This window comes from Papaver somniferum, chromosome 9, assembly GCF_003573695.1.
Source record: "Papaver somniferum cultivar HN1 chromosome 9, ASM357369v1, whole genome shotgun sequence".
Taxonomy (NCBI): domain Eukaryota; kingdom Viridiplantae; phylum Streptophyta; class Magnoliopsida; order Ranunculales; family Papaveraceae; genus Papaver; species Papaver somniferum.
In genome coordinates, this window is record NC_039366.1 from 166,624,058 (window position 1) to 166,646,880 (window position 22,823).

Here is a 22,823-nt window from a genome sequence, read left to right on the forward strand (position 1 = left end):
CAGAATTTTGTCATAAACTCTCAGAGGATTTCTTCTTCAAACCCTAGAATTCTCTTCATCTGCTTCCCTCCCTAAGAGCATCTCCAGCAGTGGGTGCTACTATTCCTATGTGGAATTTTTATTTAGATCCTTATTCGTGGGGTTATATACATGTAGCAAAAACAGTAATGTTTTTTCATGAACCATCTCCAGCAGTGTGGGGTGTTAGTTTTAGAATTTGGTTTTTGGATAAAGATAAAAATGATTTCCTTTTTTCCTATTAGTTTAAAAAATTTAGTTAATAATCGTAATTAAAAAATGGTCAAAAAGATGACATGGAGGTCATTCCCAAGGTCTAAATAAAACTTTCTATAAGACCTTCATATTTATTTTGACGCCCTTCCAACTTTATAGGACCTACTGTTGGAGATGCATTTAATCTAGATGGGGGGTCTAAAATCCTATGTGTCAAAAAAAAATAAAGACTCTCACCCTCTGTTGGAGATGCTCTAAGACCAGCCCTAAACCTCCATCCATGTGACTGAAGCATCCTTTGAACGGCCACTGTGTGTGGTTTAGGCGAAGACTGTTCGTGCTCAACCTCCTGTAACTCACTTTCTAAACCCTAGAATCCCATCTCTAGCCTCTCACCGATTTTAGGTAACTACATTTTGGCGACCACAATGGGAGGTTGTTCACTGAGTTACAGATATCAATCATGGTTTATTAGGAAGGAAGACGATTCCACCAATCCAAACACAAAAACGTTCCATTGATTCAGTCTCTGTAAATCCATTACAAACTTAGGCGAGAGAGTTATCCCTACCAGCATTTTTTCTCTCTTTCGAGTTTGATCTTAGTGAATAGGTAGTGCGTCCCGAATCACATGAATCTCTTCCTGCACAATAAAACGCCCTAGTAACCTATTTTCATAAAAATCTACATCTAATCCTTGAAAACGTTGGACAATGACCAAGGAGAACTCCCGGAGACTCAATAGAATCTTGCGAAATTTCAGATCGACATCAAGACTCATCTGAAAACGCCTTTAGAGTTACCAGAAGGGATGGATCCAACAAATCTAGATCGAGTACACGCTTCCTAAATAAGGAGTACTAAAAACTGCTGAGAATAGCATTGACGGGATCTTGCCTGCAATCGACTTCACCAGAGAAGATAAAGCTCATTATGAACGCGACAAACCAAAGGAGCAACCATCCATTCGACTTTATCACTCTCAAGGACCTCAAGGACCAGATGACGCTCTAAACTTGGAGATTCTGACGAATATTTGCTCCAAAATTCGTTTAGGACAAGGGCCCTCAACCTGATCACAGGGGACCCGGGAAGTTTACTTCACTTTACTATTTTACTTATAACTTTTTCATTCTGTATCCGATTGACCTAGTTCTTTTTTCGTCGGATTTGTCTTTCATCTCTACGGGATAAACTTAGCGAAAACTTATAAAGGCTCCGAAAAATTTGTGTCCAGGTTAAAGCGTTGCAGAGCCACATGGGGTCATAAACCGCCAACAAAGATACATCTGGTCGCCTTTCCTGCTTCAGACAATCGTGACAAGAATGCGACAAAGTATGAAGCGAAACTAGATCCCAAGACGAGGCTCAACCGAAACTCAACCTTATCCGGAGACGCAAAGCTGCTAGCTAGTCGATATGCTACCTCAACACCCATTTTGTCTGAAAGAGGAGGCACTATCCCTAGCAATTACAACCAAGTCTCAGCGAGCCTCTAGCTCAACTGCACCAACGATTATCCTGTATCATTTTTCGATGAGACCTCAGTTCACCCAAGATGGAGAATATCTTCGCACCCGGACCTATTCAAGGGAAAAGAAATATGAAACGATACTCGTGAGGCCAACAATTCAGATAAAACTTCATTACTCGACATACAATCACAACCAACTACTGTCGCTGAAGTAAACGGGGGAAGGATCCGAGACCGTAGCTCCAAGCCACACGTCGCTTGCAGTTCTGTCAGTAAAAGCCTCCTCTCTCAAAAAGATATACTCGGCAGGCTATCCCATAAGTGAGAGTCATACGTGATGAGCAAAGGACAAGATATGACGATCACTTACAACTTCCTCAGGTCGAAACACGATTCTACCGCGTGAAGAAATGCCTAGAAGATTTCCAGTGAATTATCCCATCAACAAAGTCACCACATATCGATTGTTCAGCCACATCCATAGTTCTGCTAGTCCTAGAAGGCGTACACTTTTCTTAATTTTGGTTTACCATCTCCAGAAGAAAGACAGATCTCGATAGTTGATTCAGATACATAAGTTCGCATGAATCCTTGACAAGACACCTAGTAGAGGTCGAACAATAGCTTCATCTTGTACAGGAGGACACATGCGGCCAGTTTCTCGATATGATTCTCCACGGCCGTCTCCAACCCATAGAGTATCGCTTGCCCATCTTAAAGACTCAATCTCATACGCTACAAGGGTTTTATTTTACTTTCCAAGCATCACGAGTCCATGAGAATCCCTAGTCCTATATCAAAATGGAGACTGGCGAAGAACCGTACATCATGCATCTATGTGACAAACATGAGGCAGCCCAAACATCCAACTCCTAAATGACAGACTCTTACACCATTGACACAGAGATCCTGGGTCCGCAACAAATTGGTAGAATTCAGAACGCTAAGTTAGAGACTTCTCCGAAGTTCCGGGAATCGGATAAAAAATTCCGAAGTCCCAAGTTCTGATTACTGTCCTTATACAGTTCCGGGAATCGGATAAAAATTTCCGAAGTCCCAAGTTCTGATTACTGTCCTTATACAGTTTGGACCATATGTATGGGATATCAGTACATAATGACTGAAGCTAACTTTGGTTGATTAGTAATGGTAATGTAAGGGGCAGCTGTGGTCTGGTCTCCCGTACTCATACACAAACCAACCATGTTTTAAGTGAAATAAAGGATAAATACTCGCGTTGCTGCAAAATGTTACTATTTGACAGCCACTAAGGAATGCATATGGTCAAATAATAGTAATTACACAATTCAAGAAGGAAACCATTTATATCCTAATCCTAATAATAGTAATAGCCAGTCGAAAAAATGAAAAGATTGTCGTAAATTAAGATTACAAAACAACAGTCAAAATATTTGAAATTTCCACGAGGCTTTTTCATGACAACCTCTACCTTATGGCTCCACTTGATATGGACAAGACTTTGCAAACCCCAGCTGACGTAGTTAATGGAATATCTTTGTATCGAGCTACCAGTTCAGCGTCAGTCTCCAGATCTACTTGTAATGTTTCCCATACCTTCTTCTTAGGGTTTAGCACTTCATCAGGCAGACCTTCAAAACCAGGGAAGGTAACTCTCTCTCCCACTGCAGCAGAGCTTGGTGGATCCACCAATTCAACCTGAAAACAATTATGCCAAATTACATCATTTACGTTTCCAAAACCTTAGATTTTATTTTTTTATTTTTTTTGTGAAGCACCTTAATTCTTTTGAGAACTTTCTGATTACACAAGTGGGTAGATATAATTAAACAAAAATATGCACTGGTCTTTTAACCAGATGATGAAGGGAATAGTATAACAGCTAATAAGAACCAATTATTGATCAAAAAAAAAAGAACCAAAAGTAAAAGGACGAGGCCAGTAAATAGCAACTGTTTTCCTTACCTTACTGTGGTGCTCATTGGAGGCAGCAAGAACCATAGCATGAGACTTAATACCACGCATTGTTGCTGGTTTCAGGTTACACAGAACACAAACTTTTCGGTTCTGGACATGGAAAATTTCACAGAACATCAAGTTATGCAAAGAAAAGTACTAAATAATGTAACCGATCTAACTACTAAAATAGACACACACCTCCATTTCTTCAATGGGGATGAACTTCACAAGCCCACTAACAACAGTACGTGGTGTAGCTTCACCCACATCGATCTCTTCAACATACAGCGAATCAGCATCTGGATGTCTCATGACCTTAGTAATGAGACCAACACGAATGTCAAGTCTACTGATAGTGATTTCTGTCTCAGCAGCTCCCCCAGATTTTCCCTGAGCTGCAGATTTTGATGCCTTTTGTTTCTTTGCATCTGATCACCAAACAAAACTATATTCAAATCACTCCAAAATATAAAGAGGAAGATTCCCCAGCACCACTAGAACGATTAACAATCTGAAAAGAGAATCAACATCATCTTACCAGAAAGCTTGGTTTTCTTGAGTTGGTCAGCCATCTTTTTTGCATCAGCTTCGTCAGCCTTTACCTTTCTGTCAGCTTGACTTCCAGCGAACTTCTCGCTGAAAAACTCCACCTCCTCATCTTTCTGAGCAAGAGAAAAGCTTCAAAAGATTAGGAAGAAAAAGTAAAAGAAAACACAGTGAGCAAACACCAATCAGAACAAGAAAATTTTACACGGGCACATACCAGTTCTTTAAAAAGTGGCTCTGGTACCCCAATTTTGTGGCCAGAAGGTATAATCTCCCAAGGTCTTCTTGCCCTACTTATATCTCCGTTTTCATCGCTAAGTGAGAGTGGAAGCTCGGAAGGTAAATTAAGTTGCTTTACTACCTAACCCATCAAGAAACAGTAAATGACTCGATGTTGAAAAAGCAACATGACATTACGTGATATAGTTACAATAGTACAGACATACAGTGTAGATGCAACTTACCTCTACAGAAAAAGATGGAATAAACGGTTCCAAAAGAGATGCTAGAAGATAAACTAGCCCTACAGAAGTTCTCATGACAATGGCACAAGAAGCTGGATTTTCCTTGTATAGTTTCCAGAACTGGCTATCCTATAAAATATCAAAAAGTTAAATTAGAAAGAAGTTCTGCAAGAAACGAGAAATCATAAGCAGTAACAGGTCATAGGCTAAAAACAGTAAGACACGAGAAATTGGAATTACTTGTAGGTAGCAATTTCCTTCACTCGAAATGCTCATTGCAGTTTTCAGGCCTTGCTTTAGTTTAACCTACATCACAATAGAAGAAAAAATAGTTACGCCATGATTCTAAGGAGGTTATATTAGATTTTCAGTGTACAGGAGGATGTGCCTAGGAAGTAAGAGCTGAAGATCAAATTCTATTCAGATACATTATACATACCTTCTCCATTGCTTCAACGTATTGCTCAACAAGTTTTCCAACTTTCTCTGCCAGCGCCTTCGTCAAGGAGTGTGATTCTGCATTTGCAGCATCAGGGATAATAGAACCATAACCTAAACCTGCAAAAGGTAACGCAAAAATTAAGACACAACGCACTTAAGTATAAAAATAAGTAACCACCACACACGAAATAGAAAATCTCTTTGAGGGATATTACTCACATCACGTACAATGCAAAGATTGTTTGTTGTCTGTCAAAACACAGCTTATTAAATTAAACTACACAATGAACCAGCGTCTTCACAAACTTAGGGACTCTGTTCTGCAATGAGCATACACATGTAAACAGACTAACCTGAAGGTTTGGCAATGAAGCTCAAGACACGATTGATGAAATTGCCCAAGTTAGCAAGCAACTCGCTGTTAAGTTTGGCTTGCAAATCCTTCCATGTAAACAGAGTGTCTGATACCTAAACGAACACATAATTTCAAGAGAATTATAACCTATATAGACATTGACAGCAATAACTAATGAATGGGGTAGGAAGAGTTCTCACTTCAGGCCTATTTGTCAGCAGATAGTATCTCCACACTTCTGAAGGGATCTTTGTGTCTTTTGCGTCATTACCAAAAACACCTATTCCTTTACTCTTAGAGAACTTCCCTGCAAAATTATTGCAAAATCATAGAATATTCAGCTAAACTAGATAGTGTTAGATTTCAGTAATATCTGCGCAATAATGTAATGACTACTTTATAACTGCATACCTGCTTCATAATTTAAATATTCTGTAACACTAATAGTCTTCATCAGCGTCCAGTTTTCTTCAGTTCCAAGAAGAGTTGAGGGGAACATTACCTAAAGATACAATATAAGCAAAACTAGCACACATAGTTTAGTTTGAATCCAATATTGAGTGCACTGTAATAACTACTGATCATTGAACTAACCCATCAGAGCAACAAAATTTAAGAAACACTGTAAAATCCATACATAATGTTTCACAAATGCTAATCATCTTCGTATCGTCTTGGATAAGCTATCTTACTTTGAATTGATAGAGTAAATTATGAGCAATTTTAATCTTAAAACAATACTCAGTTATGGACTCGCTGGACCATTCAATGCAGGTAGCAGTCATCAAGTTGCCGTGAGCCATCAACATAATAAGTGCTAACAAACAAAAAAATTGAACAGTTGGATGATTCATGTCAACCGAAGAGAGACTGTTAGCTACAGAAGCATTGACGCAGAGAGTATAACTATTGTGCAATTGACATAATGAAGTCACTAATAATTTGAAAGAGGAACAGAAAGATGGGGAACACTTACAGTGTGGAATGGTACATTGTCCTTCCCCATAAATTGATAAAGCTCCACATTTTCTGGATTCTTCCACCACTTCTCCCAATCAGAAGTGTAGCATGAAGTTATCGAGACGTAGCCAATAGGTGCGTCGAACCAAACATAGAAAACCTGAACATGATATGGTAACAAGGCGCAGAATCAAAAGTGAAAAACGGTCCGAAAGATAAAGCAATCACGGTACAAAGAAAGAAAAAAACTGAGACCCATACAAAAACTCCGATTATCTGTCTGACCTTGTCCTTGTATTTCTCATGTGGAACAGGAACCCCCCACTTAAGATCTCTGGTTATACACCTAGATCTCAGGCCCTCTTTTAGCCATGCATTTGTAGCTTGAATTGCATTCTGGCTCCACGATCCAGCCACGGACATATTGTTAATGTACTCTTCCAATTTATCCTTCAGCAAGGGGAGTTCTAGAAACAAGTGGTCTGTATCACGAATTTCAGGAGTGTTCCGGCATACCTATAGTACCAAATGACAGAATAAACAGATCAAACGAGACAGGGTGTATCTTTATACATGATGTAATATGCCCCATTGGAAAATCAAAGAAAGACAAGGAAAAGAAATCATTTTTAGGTGTTGGCGTGTTGCTAACAAGTAATATAACTCATAAAATCCTAGTGACAGAAAATATGTGAGAGATTTTTCTGCAAATAATGTTGAATTTATGTGATTGACTACTCTGTCTGCAGTGGTTGGGAGATGAAAGAGGAAGCACTACTTCCCACTCAAACGCATTTTGTTAAAGTGTGCATCTCAGGTCAGTCAGTGATGTTTTATAACTATTTCGAGTTAAACTTCATAGCATGTTCAGGACGTCGTAACTATTTTCCCCTTCTTGTGCCTGCTTGAATATCATACGAAACGAGGGTTGAATAATTTTGCATAGAAAATGAAACATGAGCCAAACCTTGCACTTGGGATCCTGTAGCTCCGTTGGATTCAAAAGGTTTCCACATTTTTCACACTGGTCACCTCGTGCAGAATCATAGTTACATGTGGGTCTAGGACAGGTTCCTTCCACCAGCCGATCAGCTAAGAAACGTTTACATGTTTTGCAGTAAAGCTGTGTAAATAATTAGAATTAGGTGAACTCAAAAATCAATAGTGCTTACAATGAAGGACTGATCAAAAATCAAGGAAGCTAAGACAAAGGTCCATCATTGGATAATCATAAGTAAATAGTAACAACAAAATTGGCAGGCTAATTTTAGAAACTAGGGAAAGCATGATGCAATTCAACCAAACAAATTAGAAAAATATAAGCTGTACCTGCTGCATTGTATTTTCAGAAAGCCAGTTGTTCTCCATCAGTTTCTTGAAAATTGCTTGGCAAACTTCAGTCTGTTGGGGACTAGAAGTGCGTCCAAACTCATCAAAACTTATGTCAAACCAGTTGTAAACATCTCTATGAATTGCATGGTACCTAGAGAAGTAGCAATTGTAAGTCTCCATTTTTGTAAAATATCTATCTATATATAACTTTAATATAATTAATTGGTAAGGATAAATTGGTAAGTTTTGCCAGACCGAAGAAATGTTCTCTATAAGCAGAATACCCAAGAGAGTTATCTTAGGCATTTGCGGATTTCCATAACAGACTAATTGCCGACATGTACAACTGAAATATAAACAGACCTAACCAGTAACCAGACCACTGGTCACTTGTAATTCTAAACCATGAAATTGACACCAGAATCAACAAAAACTACTACAGCTAAGACATTTATTCTCATTATTTTGGCCTAATCTTCTAATCAAAAACTTAGATTTAAAGTACAAAATATTATGTCATCAAAAATAATTCAACAAATTGTTACCAATTTCGTCAACAACATGCAATTTGACAAGATCTAAACAAGTATAAAATCGAACATAATTAATCTCCTCAGATATAATTTCGTTCAATTAAACGAAGAACTGCATATAAGATGATGAATTAAAAATGAAAGAGCATCTTACTTGTAACAAATCTCCTTAGGTGTACAACCTTCTTCCATAGCTTTGGTTTCAGTGGCGGTTCCATATTCATCAGTTCCACACATATAAATTGCGTTATAACCTCGGAGACGGCAATAACGAGCGAATACATCAGCACTCAAAACACATCCTATGATATTTCCAAGATGAGGAACGTTATTCACGTAAGGTAATGCACTGGTAATCATGATGTTCCTACGCCCAGGTATCGGTAGTTTCGGAGATTTTTTCATATCTTGAAGATCTCCCATCGCTGTGAATTAGGGTTTTGCAGGCGAAAGTTTTGTTTCTACCTGAAGAAGAGTGACGATGTAATAACGAAGAGAAGGAGATAGGTTGGGAACAGAATAGTAGCGCCAGTTGGTCTCTATTGGTGAGGAGGGGTTAACCCTAAAGTCAAGTGTGTACTAAAGCAGAATAAGGTGCGTTTGGAATTTTAGATAGAAAATAAGGCCTTTTTGTGATAGCCCCTCTAGGGTTTTATAATTTAAGAAATGGGCATAGATATTAAGAGGTTTGGTGAAAGGTCCAAAAACTCCCGTAGGCCAGCAGATCCGTTTATAGAGCACCAAAAACTCCCGTAGGCCAGCAGATCCGTTCATAGAGCATGCTTCGAAGTTCGAACAGGTTCGATTCTTGGTTGAATCTTCAGGAGGAGAGGAAAGGTAAGATCATTTGACTCTTACGAACATAGGTTCTTGTCTTGATCCTATGTGGAATGTTGACATCTGCAGATTTTAAATTCATATGTAGGTTTGTTTACTATCTGGCGGATATCAACTCCAAGAAAATCCACCATTTCGAGAAGTAATCGGAGTTGTTGGAATTCTTTCTCTGTTTTTACATTTCACTGGATTCAAGTTGTATAGTATCTGATAATGAATGGGACACCTACAGTTAATGTTTTTTGTGGGAAAAAATCACAGTGCAATAGCTGGATAATGTGCTACATGAAATCATCAATATGGTTAAGTGGGTACGAGCTGGATTTGATACTCCTTGCAGATGGGTGGTGAATTCGGACGGCGAGATTCCTCTTCAGTCCGATTACTAGCTTTCAAGCAGGTCGATAGTAGAGATGATGGGCATAAATGTTAGGGTCATCGTCTTTTCACCACTAAAAAAATAAAACCTTTATTTGCAAACGTCCACAATAGCAATGAGCTTTTAGTTGACACTAAACCAGATTTCTGACTTGAGAACATTTCTCCTTCTCGCTTAAGCTGAAGAAAACGCATTAAGAAACACAATCAGTTGACTGACCCCACGTTTGAAGATTCATAAATGTAACGAAAAGGAGACATCAACCTTTTGAACTCTCCTCCAAGCAGGAATTTTGAAGGGGTGATAAACAACTCTTGCACATACATACCTGAGTTATTAACCCAAAAAGCATCTTTTGGCTGGAGCAAATAATACCCCATTCATACAATTTCAAGTTGCTAGTCTTCCAAACAAGATGCCGCTGAAGACAATTGCTCCAAACCACTTGTTGGATACAAACCTGCAACCAGTAAAAGAAGCATTATACAATAAAAATTAGATGGTTGGTCAGACTAGAACCAAATTCTTAAGAATTAAAGGTTAGACTAGAAACATGTCATTACTTTCTACTTCATATCCACCAGATTTTTGAAACTAGAAACCGCATAGACTTTTTTTTATTTTTTACCTGTGCTTTCCAGCCTTACCGTTATCTTAGGTTCTTAGGTTGGAATCTCAGTGATTGCTCTAAAATTTACAGCTAACAATCAGATATCAACCACTTTTCTTTATAGGCCTTTGGAACCCAAAATTCCAACACAGCTAGGTCAATTTTGCGATTGTGGGTAAATTTTGGATTGCCCTATTAGATTTATATGGTTAGGCATGATGATCAATGATGGACATGCTATTCTGACATGGATAGCAGAAATTGACCACTTGTTTTCCATCAGCTGCAACTATAATAGATCACTACAGCGCTGCAAACTATCTTTACTTCTATTCAGATGATTACTCACTTCCTATTACAGTCTGCACGACTTGATAAATCAACAGTCCAAATCTGCCATGCTAGTTGCCCAGATGCCGCCATCAAAGATGCATAAAATGGCCAACCTGTTGTTAAAAGAGAAAACAAAGAAGGTTTTAAAAAAGGCTCAACAGGTCAAACATGGAAAATATACAGAAGCAGAAATGAGTAATACCCAGGTCCGCATTATATCCGCTTAGACATAGGCTGCTGATAGATGCAATCCCGAAACCATTAACCCAATTCTTTGTCAGAGCACCAAACCTTAAGGCCGTAGATTTGACACCAACCTTCAAATCATCTTCTTTATCCTGCATTTTGATAGTCAATATTCAAAGATTAACAGCGAACACTAGGGAGCGAAATTCTGTTTATGTCCTTTTGTCATTCCTTTTTTTGGGGAGAGGGGAGAGACTGGTGCTATGAAATGTCAATAGCAAAATAAGACACGTCAGAAAACCAGTTTCTACACGCTTCTGATTTCTGAAGTCAGTAGCTATACCTGATGTGCATATATTGTATCATACACGAGAGTCCAACAAACTCCTGAAATGTATAACGGGAGAACAATAGCAGGATCCAAGCTTCCTTTAACACGGTCCATCCTAATAACGCGTCCCAGTTAAAAGTCAAACCTAGATATGCCTGAGGCTGCAATTATAGGCAGTATGAAGTGTATTGGTAAATTAGCCATGGAAATGTTAGTATAATAGGAAAGAATCTAGAGGATGAACATTAAAGAAGGCTAAGAAGCAATTACCCAAAATGTAAGCCTCTTCATGAGAGGATACGTGAAAACTAACAGCAGTGATGACGCCCCCAGAACAATACTGAAAAAAATAATGAACACTTTGACCTTCAACAAACGGAATAGAAACTGTAGATTAACTTGCAACTCACAAGTTTTCAGATGTGAATGTAAACTAGGAGAGAAACCGATTGAGGAATAAGGACACAAAAATAACAGATGATTTTGTTATCAGCAGTTAAAAAATAACACATTTGTGGGTCTTGCAATAATAGAATCCAGGGTGAACAATGTAATGAACTGCTATCTGAAAAGTGAAAAGTGAAACTTTGTTTCCTAAGACAACTTGTACTAGAACATTTCAAAAATGTGTTCATATAGACAAACCAAATATGTCTATAAATTTATAACCCACTAAAATGTGAGCAACCCATGGTGTAAGCTGTGAGAAAAATAACACACCTGTAGTTGTTTAGCTGCTGGAGAATTCCAAGACCTAAGAGAAGCTGAAACCCAAGAAAGCTGATACCTTGAAATGGAGTCAGACGGCCGCTTGCTACTGGTCTCATCCTCGTGCGCGCCACCTGAAGTATAAGAGAGTAATTAGTTACTAAACAATCATATCTTGGCATAATGGAATTCTTGAGAATAGATTTCTCAGTTCTCAATGTAGACTAAAGTTAAATGATGCCTCCTTTGGAATTAAAAAGACGATCAATTTAGATAAGATGAGGGTTTTTGACACGAACAATTACTTCTCAATGTAGACTAGCCAATGATATCCAACAAAGAAGCACGAATTCCATTAAAAAAAAGTAATAAAGCTAAAATCCACGAGTCAAGACGAAAATTGAAACAGTAGTTGAGGCATCCTTCTGCTAATAGAGCAAGAATATTTTTCAGATATATGAACCCCTTAAGAAACAGAAGAGAATCTCCAATCACTTAGGGTCATACTAACTGTGGCAATCTACTAAGGAAGATGATACTAGCAGCTGCACTAGAATGCGGCGGACTTTCTTTGCAAAAATTATATTCGAGATGAAGGAAATTCAGCTAAGAGGATACATGACCATGCTAGAAAACAGATTCAAACACACCTTTGTATCGATATCACGGTCAAGAAGGTCGTTAACTGTGCATCCAGCACCCCGTAAAAGCAATGACCCACAACCAAACAATGCCAACAACTTAAAATCAGGAAGGTTTCCAGGCTGTGTCGCCAAAGTAATCGACCTAAAAATATTGCATAAATACAGTTTCAGGCAAGTGTCAGTGAAAGTTTTTACTATCTCACTGTATTTAAGAAATGAATTCAAACTTCTAAGCTCTTAATAGAACTCCTAACTCAAACAAAATGTTAAGCTTTTCATTGAGACAATGGGATCTCCTGACTCCTCTTCTACAACCAGAACATTTCATTCAGTAATTTTTTCAAACAGAAACAAAACTGATAAACACTACTACATATTGTTGCAGTAACAGTAGGCTTACCACATACATGGCCAAGCAAGTAACCAAGTTCCAATTGGCTTATCAAGTCGAGCTAAATGAGCATAAGGACGAACGGGTTCAGGAAGGTACAGATCAATCCACGATAACTGAACTCCCGATTTCTTCTCAACATCCTCCTCATTCTGATTTTCACCACTTTTTCCTCCTCCTACAGAAGATGTAGAATACCTAGATAACTGTACATTTAAATTGGAACGAAGAAATTTCAGAAATTGATCATCAAAACCACCAACTTGGTGATACTTATACGTTTCAAATTTTGTATCTAGGGTTTTAGGATGAATTTGAGGTAGATGAAAAGGGGTTGATGGTTTTAATTGAGAATTTGTGAAAAATGGGTCGAAGATTGATGGAGATAAGAGCGGTGATGAAGATCTTAATCTACGAGAAACGCGGGAAAGAAAGACTGCCGCCATTAACCCAAGTCCTTGCGAGATGAGACTTGAATTTCCCTCTCTTCGATATGTAGAGTGAGATTGTTAGAAGTTTGAAAAAACCGGTTTAAGAGGAAACGAAACGGGTTATGTTCTGGAAAGAGTGCGGACCACGTTCTGTGGAACTGTCGGTCTATAACTGTGACGATATCTCGACATGTCAAGATGAATGTGTACCGAAAACTTCTCAACAAAACACCGATAACCACCTCTCGTTGTAGTTTGAATTATGCACTATTGCTCTTGTTCAAAGAAAAAAACAAAAAAAAGGAATTATGCAATATCGTGCATCTCCAATGGAGTGTAGATTTATTTATTTTTAGTGACACATGAGATTTTAGACCCCCATTTGACATAAATTCATCTCCAATAGTAGGATCCTACAAGTTAGGAGGGACCAATTATTAAATGGAAAATTTTTTGGTTGGTCCTAGGCCCATATAGTTATTTATAGTAGGGTCCAACCGGAATTTTTTTTTATCCGGAGGTCCAAAATTAATTAAAACATGGAAATGTCCATAATGGCCATTACTACCAAACGTGTGTGTCTACACTGCTTACAAATTTGAGTACATATCTGGTACACTGCTTAAAAATTCGAGTACATATTTGTTACACTGCTTACAAATTTGAGTACATATCTGTCTGAGTACATATCTGTCGTACTGCTTACAAATCCGATTATATATCTGAATGCTTACAAATTCGAGTACATATTTGCTGCACTGCTTCCAGGTAGAGTACAAATCTGTAAGAATCAATGATAAATAAATTAGAAAATGTATTACATCACATACATTGTAGGATCATACAATGTAGCAACCCAACCTTCTATGTTCCTCCAAATCCATTTGCAGCACAGCTTCTTTCAAACACACGTCACAACCAATTTGTAACTTCATCAAGACCACCACCGATTTCACAAGCTTGCAAATCTGAACCAACAACAACTCACGTTCCTATGATTCAAAATCTGTCATTTCTTGCAATAAGTTCTGAACTGCAGCTCCAGATCATCTCCATATCCAATTCCAGTACTGAATCAAACGTAACAAAGAGCATCTATTTCAGTATTTCATATACGTATTGAATCAAACATAACAAGGAGCACTTCCTATGAGTATGCGATATATGTATTGAAGATTCATGAACTACAAATCAACAGTATGAAAACAACAGGTGACAGATCTATAAAAAATAAGAGAATCGAAAGACATATTACAATATTTCACATAAGTACTGAAGGGTAAGACTAAAAAAGGAGCAAAAACACAGCAAATAGCACTTCCTATCAGTATTATACATACATACTCATGGATCGAACCAAAAAAATTGGAAAAACTTCAAATAAAACAAAATTAGAAGAGTTTTGTATCAGTACGTCATATATGTACTGTCAATTCATACACGAAAAACAACTGTAACAAACCTAAAAAATGTTATAATGTTGAACCAATGATAAATCACAAATAACCGCTACAGTTTTAGTTACCTGTAACCCTGGGAAAACAGCATTGTTAATCGCAGATTCCATATCAACCCAAAGAACAAGATCTTTCTTGAAGAAAATCATGCCACCTCTGGGACCTCGTAATGACTGCAAATTGAAACAGAAGACATAGTAAACAACATGACCCTTGAACCTAAACCAATAAAAACAAATGTTGCTTGTGTTGGTGTCAGTAGTTGCAGTCTTGCAGACTTCATGAATGGGACTAGGTGTACCTTGTGAGTGGTGGTTGTTACAACATCACAGTATTCAAATGGGTCGGCAAATACAGATGCAACAACGAGACCACTTATGTGAGCCATATCCATCATGAGAAAAGCCCCAACAGAATCTGCAATCTTCAAGAAACATAGCAGGAAAGGGAATTAGGTGTGCGTAATGGGTTAACTAGTCTGATTCTCTGATCACTAAGAATCACAACTGTTGACAATCAAAAGATATGTGTATACCTTTCTCATTCGAGGATAATCGAAATCACGAGGATAAGCACTAGCACCAACAATGATGAGTTTTGGTCGAAAGAGGGTGGCAGTTTTCTCAAGCATATCATAATCAATAAGGCCTGCAAGTGAATTTGGTAATGAATGCAAATTATCAACGAATTATAAATGAACAACAATAGACCACATAGTCATTACACAATATAAGAATGCAGAGCAGCACCTGTTGATTCATCAAGACGGTAGGGCATCGATTCAAAATAAATCGAAGTCCCAGATACCCGTCTTTTAGGAGTCATAAATCCATGTGACAAGTGACCTCCATGAGGAAGATCCAGACCCTGTGCCAGTTACATGAACAAATTAATACAGCCCCATATTTTGAAAGGAGAGTTGATTACATCCCTTAGGGGTTCAAAACTGATTTCAAAAAATTGGAGAGAAAGAGAAAGAGGCCTCAACTTACCATAATACGGTCATGTGGGTTGAGAAGTGCAGTGTAGACTTCAAAGTTAGCAGGAGAACCAGACAGAGGTTGGACATTAACTCCCCATTTCTTTGGGTCTAAGTGAAATGCAGCCAAAGCCCTTTGTTGACAAAGTGTCTCTAGCTCATCAATGTACTCATTGCCACCATAGTACCTACATTGCAGAATGAAATGATCAAATGCATTTCAACACAAATACAGGTAAAAAATACAACATTAAGCACCATCTTTACCTTTTACCATGAAGCCATTCTGAGTACTTGTTTGTGAGACAATAACCCACAACTTCCATCACTGCGCGGGATGTAAAATTCTCTGAAGCAATGAGCTCCAAGCTGTTAAACTGACGATTCTTCTCACTATCAATTATTGAACGTACTTCAAGGTTTGCCTAACTTTAGAAGGTAATCTATCCGCAGTAGTAGTACCCAACTTGGGAAAAAAAGTTGAAGAACCTTTAGTAAAAAGATTGGGTTGTTGTACAACAGCACCCATTATTGCAGCTCCACTGTATGCCTGCATCTTCTTCACTTCTCCTTAAACATAACAAGGAGCACTTCCTATGAGTATGCGACATATGTACTGAAGATTCATGAACTACAAATCAACAGTATGACAACAACAGGTGACAAATCTATGAAAAATAAGAGAATCGAAAGACATATTACAGTATTTCACATAAGTACTGAAGGGTAAGACTAAAAAAGGAGCAAAAACACAGCAAATAGCACTTCCTATCAGTATTATACATACATACTCATGGATCGAACCAAAAAAATTGGAAAAACTTCAAATAAAACAAAATTATAAGAGTTTTGTATCAGTACGCCATATATGTACTGTCAATTCATACACGAAAAACAACTGTAACAAACCTAAAAACCATAAAAACGTCAATCAAATCGATTTGATTATCAGAATACAATCAAAAAAACAAATCAAAAGAAGAAAACCGAACAAAATAATCAAACAAGATGATTAGAAAGCATACCTGGAAACAGAAAACAAATATTCTCCTCGTAAATCATAAGAATTTTATATTAGTACACCAAATATGTACTGTCAATTCATACACAAAAACAAACTGTAAAAAACCTGAAAACATAAGAACGTCAGGAAAATCGATTTCATCTTCATAATACAATCAATAGAAGAAAAACGAAAAAAATAATCAAAGAAGATGATAAGAAAACATACATGGAAACACAACAAATCTTCTTGTCGTAAGTCATAACGATGCATCTTCTTCTTCTTCTTCATTCAAAATAAGCTAGGTTTCTGTCAATACAGGATATACGTACTGTTGTTTTATACAAAAAAAACAAATCTAAAAACAACAAAATGGAACTAGTTAGATCAAATCTAATAACGAAATGAACCAAAAACGTGACTATTCATCTAGATCTAGTAAATAATCAAGAAATCAAACATGGAACTAGTTAGATCAAATCTAATAACGAAATGAACCAAAAACATGATATTCATCTAGAGTTAGTAAATAATCAAGAAATCAAACATGGAGATCAAAATCTTAATCAAACACCACAACGATTAGACCATGGATCGAACAAAAAAAACTGGAAAAACTTCGAATAAAACTTGCAGAGCTCGAACAAAAAATCGTTGTGATGATTAATATCATAAGAACAAAAAATCCACCTACCGATTACACTTGCAGAGCTCGAACTCATGAATCGAACAAGGACCTCAAATAATCTTCACTTGCAGAGCTCTTCTCTGAAAACATAAATTGAGAGAATAAAAAAGAAACGAACGTGTTTCTTAGCTTAAAAAAACTTGCGGGGTGTTTTGGGAATTATGATAATACGTCACATGTGTCCCGCACGTGTACATGACCTAGGCTTAAAAAATTAGGTCCAGTTTCATGTTTTCTTTTAATTATGGACCTATGCTTACTGGGCTTTAGTGGATGGACCTGCCATTAACTAAGACTACCATAATAGTACCTATTGGTAATTCCTAGTTATTAAATATGAAGGTGTTCAAGAAAGTGTTATTTACACCTCTGGTTGCACCTCCACGTCATGTTTTTAACTAATTTTTTTTTAATTCTAAGAGTTAAAATTCTCACTGTTGGAGATGGTATTTTAGATATGAGGTCTTATATTTACTCTATGTGTAGACCCCATGAATAAAAGGACCAAATTAAAAATCCACATAAGATCTTTTGCACCTTCTCTTGGAGATGCTCTGATTCATTCATCTAGGTTTGTAGGTGTCAAAAGAATTATATTTTCATCTCTCAAAATTGTCCATACCATCAGCATGCTCAACATCTCCATACAGGTCATCAGGTGTTGGAGCAATTACAACATCCATACATGGTACTATATGGTTGTCATTTGACTCATCTGAGGAGCTATCGAACACTAAGTTTGCTTACTTTCCTCGTCATTGGTTCACCATTAGTGCGAAATTGTTGCATGTCTCTGGCCATGCTCAAACCCGTTACCTTTTTTAATATTAATAGTGTTGTTCGCCAATATACCACTACTAGCAGCATTAATCCGAGTGTCTCTCTATGTGAACAACTAGCTAGCTAACAGTATCTTGTATATCTCTTAGCATTCATAAACAGTTTCACTTGTTGTTTGTCTAATACCTTAAATCTCTTTACAAACTAATGCAACTTTTGATGATGGAAAGTACTTCTCTAGAAACCGCTTCTTCATCTTGATCCATATTATTACACTTCTGGGAGGAAGAAGGAGGATACAAATATTCTTATGCGGGTGTTTATTGATGAGAAAAGCAAAGCAACCTATATATTCTTATCGGAATTTGCAGTGGCTGGCTTCAAGCTCGTCACAACATGTTGAAAAGTATGATTAAAATCTTTTTTTGTCAGTTATTTGAACTTAGGTTAAAACAACAACACCAACAACAACAAAAAAGTGCATCGAATGTGCCTTCAGCTAATCACCTCATTCCTTAATCATCTCATCCAACTGAATATGTACTGGTTTGTTGGTCCAAGTTTGGGGACATCAAATCTTTGAGTGTCCACCGAGTCGCAATTGGTTCATCTCTTACGTAAGGGATCTCAGTTTTCAATAGAGTATCCAATAGTAATTTTTTGATCGAATAGTATTGCAAAATAATTGTCTGATATTTGCCTTAGCTTTTTCAGACATTCAACGGAAAGCCGATACCTGAGATTAAAAATAATGTAAAGTTCAGTAAAAACAGAAAATCTAAAAGCAAAAACATCACACGCGAAAAAAAAAATGTTGTTTCCAGCAAGAACCTCAATTTTGATGAGGTCGTTTACTCGATCGATAATAATAACTTCCAAATACACTAACTTGTAGGGTAATAGTAAGTATGGATTGTGTCATTCGAGAGTAATATGTTGATAGTTGTTAATCGTAACCAAACGGAGCTTGTTAATTAACAAGAAAACGAATAATAAAGTTGAATACTTTCAAACAGTGAGAAGAAAATAATAAAGAAATATTTCATGTTATTGAACTTCATTTTAACCAGTGTGCATGTTTATATCTTGATAGCCATATTGTCACCAACAGTACAATAGCAATAGATTTCGTTGTCCTAAAATTTTATTTATCTTTCCAAGTTAAATGGGCTCTCAACTATATTTTATCCAACTAAATTTCCAAGAATGGTCTCTCAAGGTATATCCTGGGCAAATAATTTATTCTTTTATGAATTAGGTTGATCTAAGAATCATACGTACAAATCGGTTTGCTTTATGGTGTAATCTCTACATACAATCACTTAACAAAACCATGTTTTCAAATCCGATGAGCTATTACTTGTGTAAATAATAGCGTGAAAATTAAATAGTCTCATTCAACATAAAAAAATGAAGACTTTTGGCCATCTAGAAGAGAAATTCAAGGAGAGGTTGCCTACATGGAAAGGTAAGAATTTGAACCGTCTTGTTATAACCATAAGGACTCAATCTGTTCTTGGTACACTTACATCCCACCATCTTGCTATTTTTCCCATGCCCAAGAAATTGACTGATAGGTTAGATGGAATTCGAAGGATGTTCAGGTGGAAAAGAAGTAAGGAGAAAGAGGTTTGTATCTCATAAATTGGAACTCTGTGACTAGGTCTAAGGCACAAGAAATTATGAATCTTCGAAAACGGTTGCTTTTAATGAAACACTCTTTGCTAAGGTAGCATGAAGGACACTTAATGAGTCTGATTTTAAATGTGCTCAGATGATGTACCATAAGTATTTTAAGGACTATAACCCTTTCCATTTTAACATCTCAAGTGGTTTTTGGGTCTGGAAAGGTTGTGTAAGGGTTTAGAATTATGAGAAAACATTATTGTTTGGAGGTAGGTAATGAAACTAGAATATACATTTGGAAAGATAGGTGGGTTCCTACCCTGGACACATTGTTGCCATCTAGGTTTAGTTCTTGTCACCTTAAAACCGCGGACCTACTTGTTACACCGCATTAACTCTTGGAATGTTAGATTATTGAATACTTTATTTGATAGTAATATTGTTAGTGAAATCTGTAAAATCAGAGTTCCTATTAGAGGAGATGATATATTTGTTTGGAAACCCTCTAGCAATGGAATATTCACATCCAAGAATGTTTACAGATTGGTTAATGTTTCAGGTAGCACCCACCGGGGGTTTGATGAGCTTAGTGGGTTCCCATGGGAAAATTTTTGGAAGGAAGACTTATCACCTAATATTATACACTTGTTATGGAGGTGTTTGCAGAGATGTCTTCCTCTTAGGTATAGATTCTCTAAATTTGTTAATAGTATATACTCTAAATGGGTTTTCTGTAATGATGTTGCTGAATTATATGACTATTTGTTTCTAAATTGTAGTACTGCTAAACAAATATGGACTAGTGTAGACCCAATGTTTCTGAATTTATTTGATAGTGTGGGTTTGAGTGATTGAATTATAACTTGGTTCTCTACTCGAGTAAATAACAATAGGGAACATATGATACTAGTTGCAGGTTACACACTTTAGCATATATTGAAAATGCAATGTAATATTATTTTTGATAATGTGAATGTGGAGGTGGAGAGAGTAGTAAATCAGATTAAGAAAGATATTGTGTATTTGAAGGAAAACATCAAGAGATTGGCCTCAAGGTGGAGCTAAAGTAACACAATCACAGTTGTCCCACCTTAAACAGTGCCACAAGTTGATTTTGGGAAAAAAATTGATGCATCGTTTTATAAGGAGACTAAATGTATAGGGTCTGGATTAATAGCTATTAAAAATGCAGGTGAATTCTAAGGAGCCTGGTGTATCCCACATAAGTAGAGGATGAAGAACAAGCTTAAGCATTAGCTTCATATGAGGCTATAAAGCTGACTAGGAGGAAGCAGACTTCCAGTCTACAGTTGGAAAGAGATAGTTTAAATGTAGTTAATGCATTAAAGGGAAAAGAATGGACTATGAAGTCGACGACTAATTAACCCTATCATAAGGGATTGACTTGAACTTCTTGAAGTTTTCAATAAATGGTCAGTTTCTCATATGAAAAAGCGTGGGTCTAACAACCACACCCAATATATCGTTTAGGAAATCTGTATGGACTGACTCCAATATAATTCCAAGACAATCAACTAGACAGTCAAACCCAATCAAGAAAAATATATCCAAGAGTTATATCTTTGTTTCTCGATGTAATTATCAAATCAAACAGATAGAAATCCGTGAGACTGATTATTATGAGAAACAACTTGAACGGTACCAAAGATCAATGTTCAAATGTCAACCAATTTCAATCAACAACCAAAGGTTGGATTTACCAATTGATTGAACTACGCACAACCTGTGATATTTCAATAAATATAATGCGAAAAAGAAATAACACATACACCAGAAGTTTTGTTAACGAGGAAACCGCGAATGTAGAAAAACCTTGGGATCTAATCCATATTTGAACACCATACTGTATTAAGCCGCTACAGACTCTAGCCCACTACACATTAACTTCGGATTGGAATGTGGTTGAGCCCCGAATATCACACTGATTAAGGTACAATCGTGTTCCTTACGCCTCTGAATCCCAGCATGCTACGACCCAAAGTCGAAGACTTGATAAACAAATCTGTCTCACGCAGAAAAATCTATTATAATAGATAAATCTGTCTCCCACAGAAATACCTACGAAGTTTTTGTTTCGTCTTTCGATAAATCAACGTGAACATGAACCAATTCATAATCCGGTCTTATATTCCCGAAGAACAGCCTAGAAATATCAATGACCTCACAATAACTTAACTATATGGTAGTAGAAAAAGTTATTGTGGAATCACAAAGAATGAGACGAAAGAGCTTTGTGATTTACTTTTTATATCTCACCTATCGGAGATAAATCTCGAGCAAATCTTGGAGAAGATATTACTCAATACGATAGAACAAAGTAAGATCAGAACAGGCAACTACAGAGAAAATAGATGGGTCTGGCTTCAGAATCCCAACGAAGTCTTTAAGTCGTTAACCTATAATGGTTTTAGGAAAAACCTAGGTTAAAGGAGAATCGAATCTAGTCGAAACTAGTATCACACAGGAGGTGTGGGGATCAGGTTCTCTAGTTGCTAGAGTTCTCCCTTATATAGTCTTCAAATCAGGGTTTGCAATAAATGTTACCTTGGTAACAAAGCATTCAATATTCACCGTTAGATGAAACCTAATTTAAGATTCAAGCTAATATCTTTCCACCGTTAGATGGTCTTTAGCTTGTTACACACAAATGAAATATACCTCATTTAGATATGGGTTACCGTACCTAAACGTGTATATTGAATTGGCTCAATAACAGTTAACCGAAGTTAGCCACATGAACACTTTTCTCTTAACCTTGTTCATCTTAACACTTCTAGATCAATTGATAATCAAATGAATCTAATTGTGTTACTCATAGAGTTGTTCAATTATTTATATTCTCATAGAAGCATACAAGACACAATTAAAGCAAAATCGGATTGATTTAAATGAATCAGTTCATGAACATTTTAGCCACGGTTTGCAAAAATATTGCATTCCTTATTTATCAATGTATTTGTTCATGAGTATGAAATCATACATAACTGGTTTAAGAACTTGAACCACTTAAGTTTGCAAACGGGGACGCGTTAAGTTCCAGACATTGGTCACAAGCCGACAATTTGCAAACGGGTACGCAAACTTTAGCTCCGGACCTAATTCAGTTGAAACCGTTTGCGAACGGGTACGCAAACTTGGTTCC

At 36.9% G+C, this 22,823-nt stretch overlaps 2 protein-coding genes and 1 pseudogene across 2 annotated transcripts in view; all 3 read right to left on the minus strand.

Moving 5' to 3' along the window:
- Positions 1–2,916: 2,916 nt before the first annotated feature.
- Positions 2,917–8,845, minus strand: LOC113314034 (probable methionine--tRNA ligase). Its single transcript, XM_026562809.1, has 16 exons — positions 8,432–8,845; positions 7,742–7,895; positions 7,380–7,535; positions 6,698–6,928; positions 6,429–6,572; positions 5,864–5,954; positions 5,653–5,759; positions 5,451–5,565; positions 5,096–5,214; positions 4,897–4,962; positions 4,657–4,785; positions 4,410–4,553; positions 4,185–4,308; positions 3,845–4,074; positions 3,653–3,754; positions 2,917–3,385 (listed from the first exon to the last, which is right to left on the minus strand). The coding sequence occupies exons 1-16, from the start codon at positions 8,698–8,700 to the stop codon at positions 3,155–3,157; spliced, it is 2,412 nt and encodes an 803-aa protein (XP_026418594.1). The 5' UTR covers positions 8,701–8,845; the 3' UTR covers positions 2,917–3,154.
- A 194-nt stretch (positions 8,846–9,039) lies between these two features.
- LOC113314036 lies at positions 9,040–13,183 on the minus strand (annotated as a pseudogene).
- A 1,475-nt stretch (positions 13,184–14,658) lies between these two features.
- The window catches only part of LOC113312834 (serine hydroxymethyltransferase 3, chloroplastic-like), a gene marked incomplete at its 3' end in the record, with an annotated part of 58,422 nt that continues 50,257 nt past the window's right edge, over positions 14,659–22,823 (minus strand). The window contains exons 3-8 of the mRNA XM_026561570.1: positions 15,831–15,988; positions 15,577–15,751; positions 15,334–15,451; positions 15,120–15,232; positions 14,886–15,008; positions 14,659–14,757 (exon numbers count right to left, since the gene is read on the minus strand). Coding sequence (XP_026417355.1) covers positions 14,659–14,757; positions 14,886–15,008; positions 15,120–15,232; positions 15,334–15,451; positions 15,577–15,751; positions 15,831–15,988 — 786 coding nt within the window. The remainder of the gene's footprint in view (positions 14,758–14,885; positions 15,009–15,119; positions 15,233–15,333; positions 15,452–15,576; positions 15,752–15,830; positions 15,989–22,823) is intronic.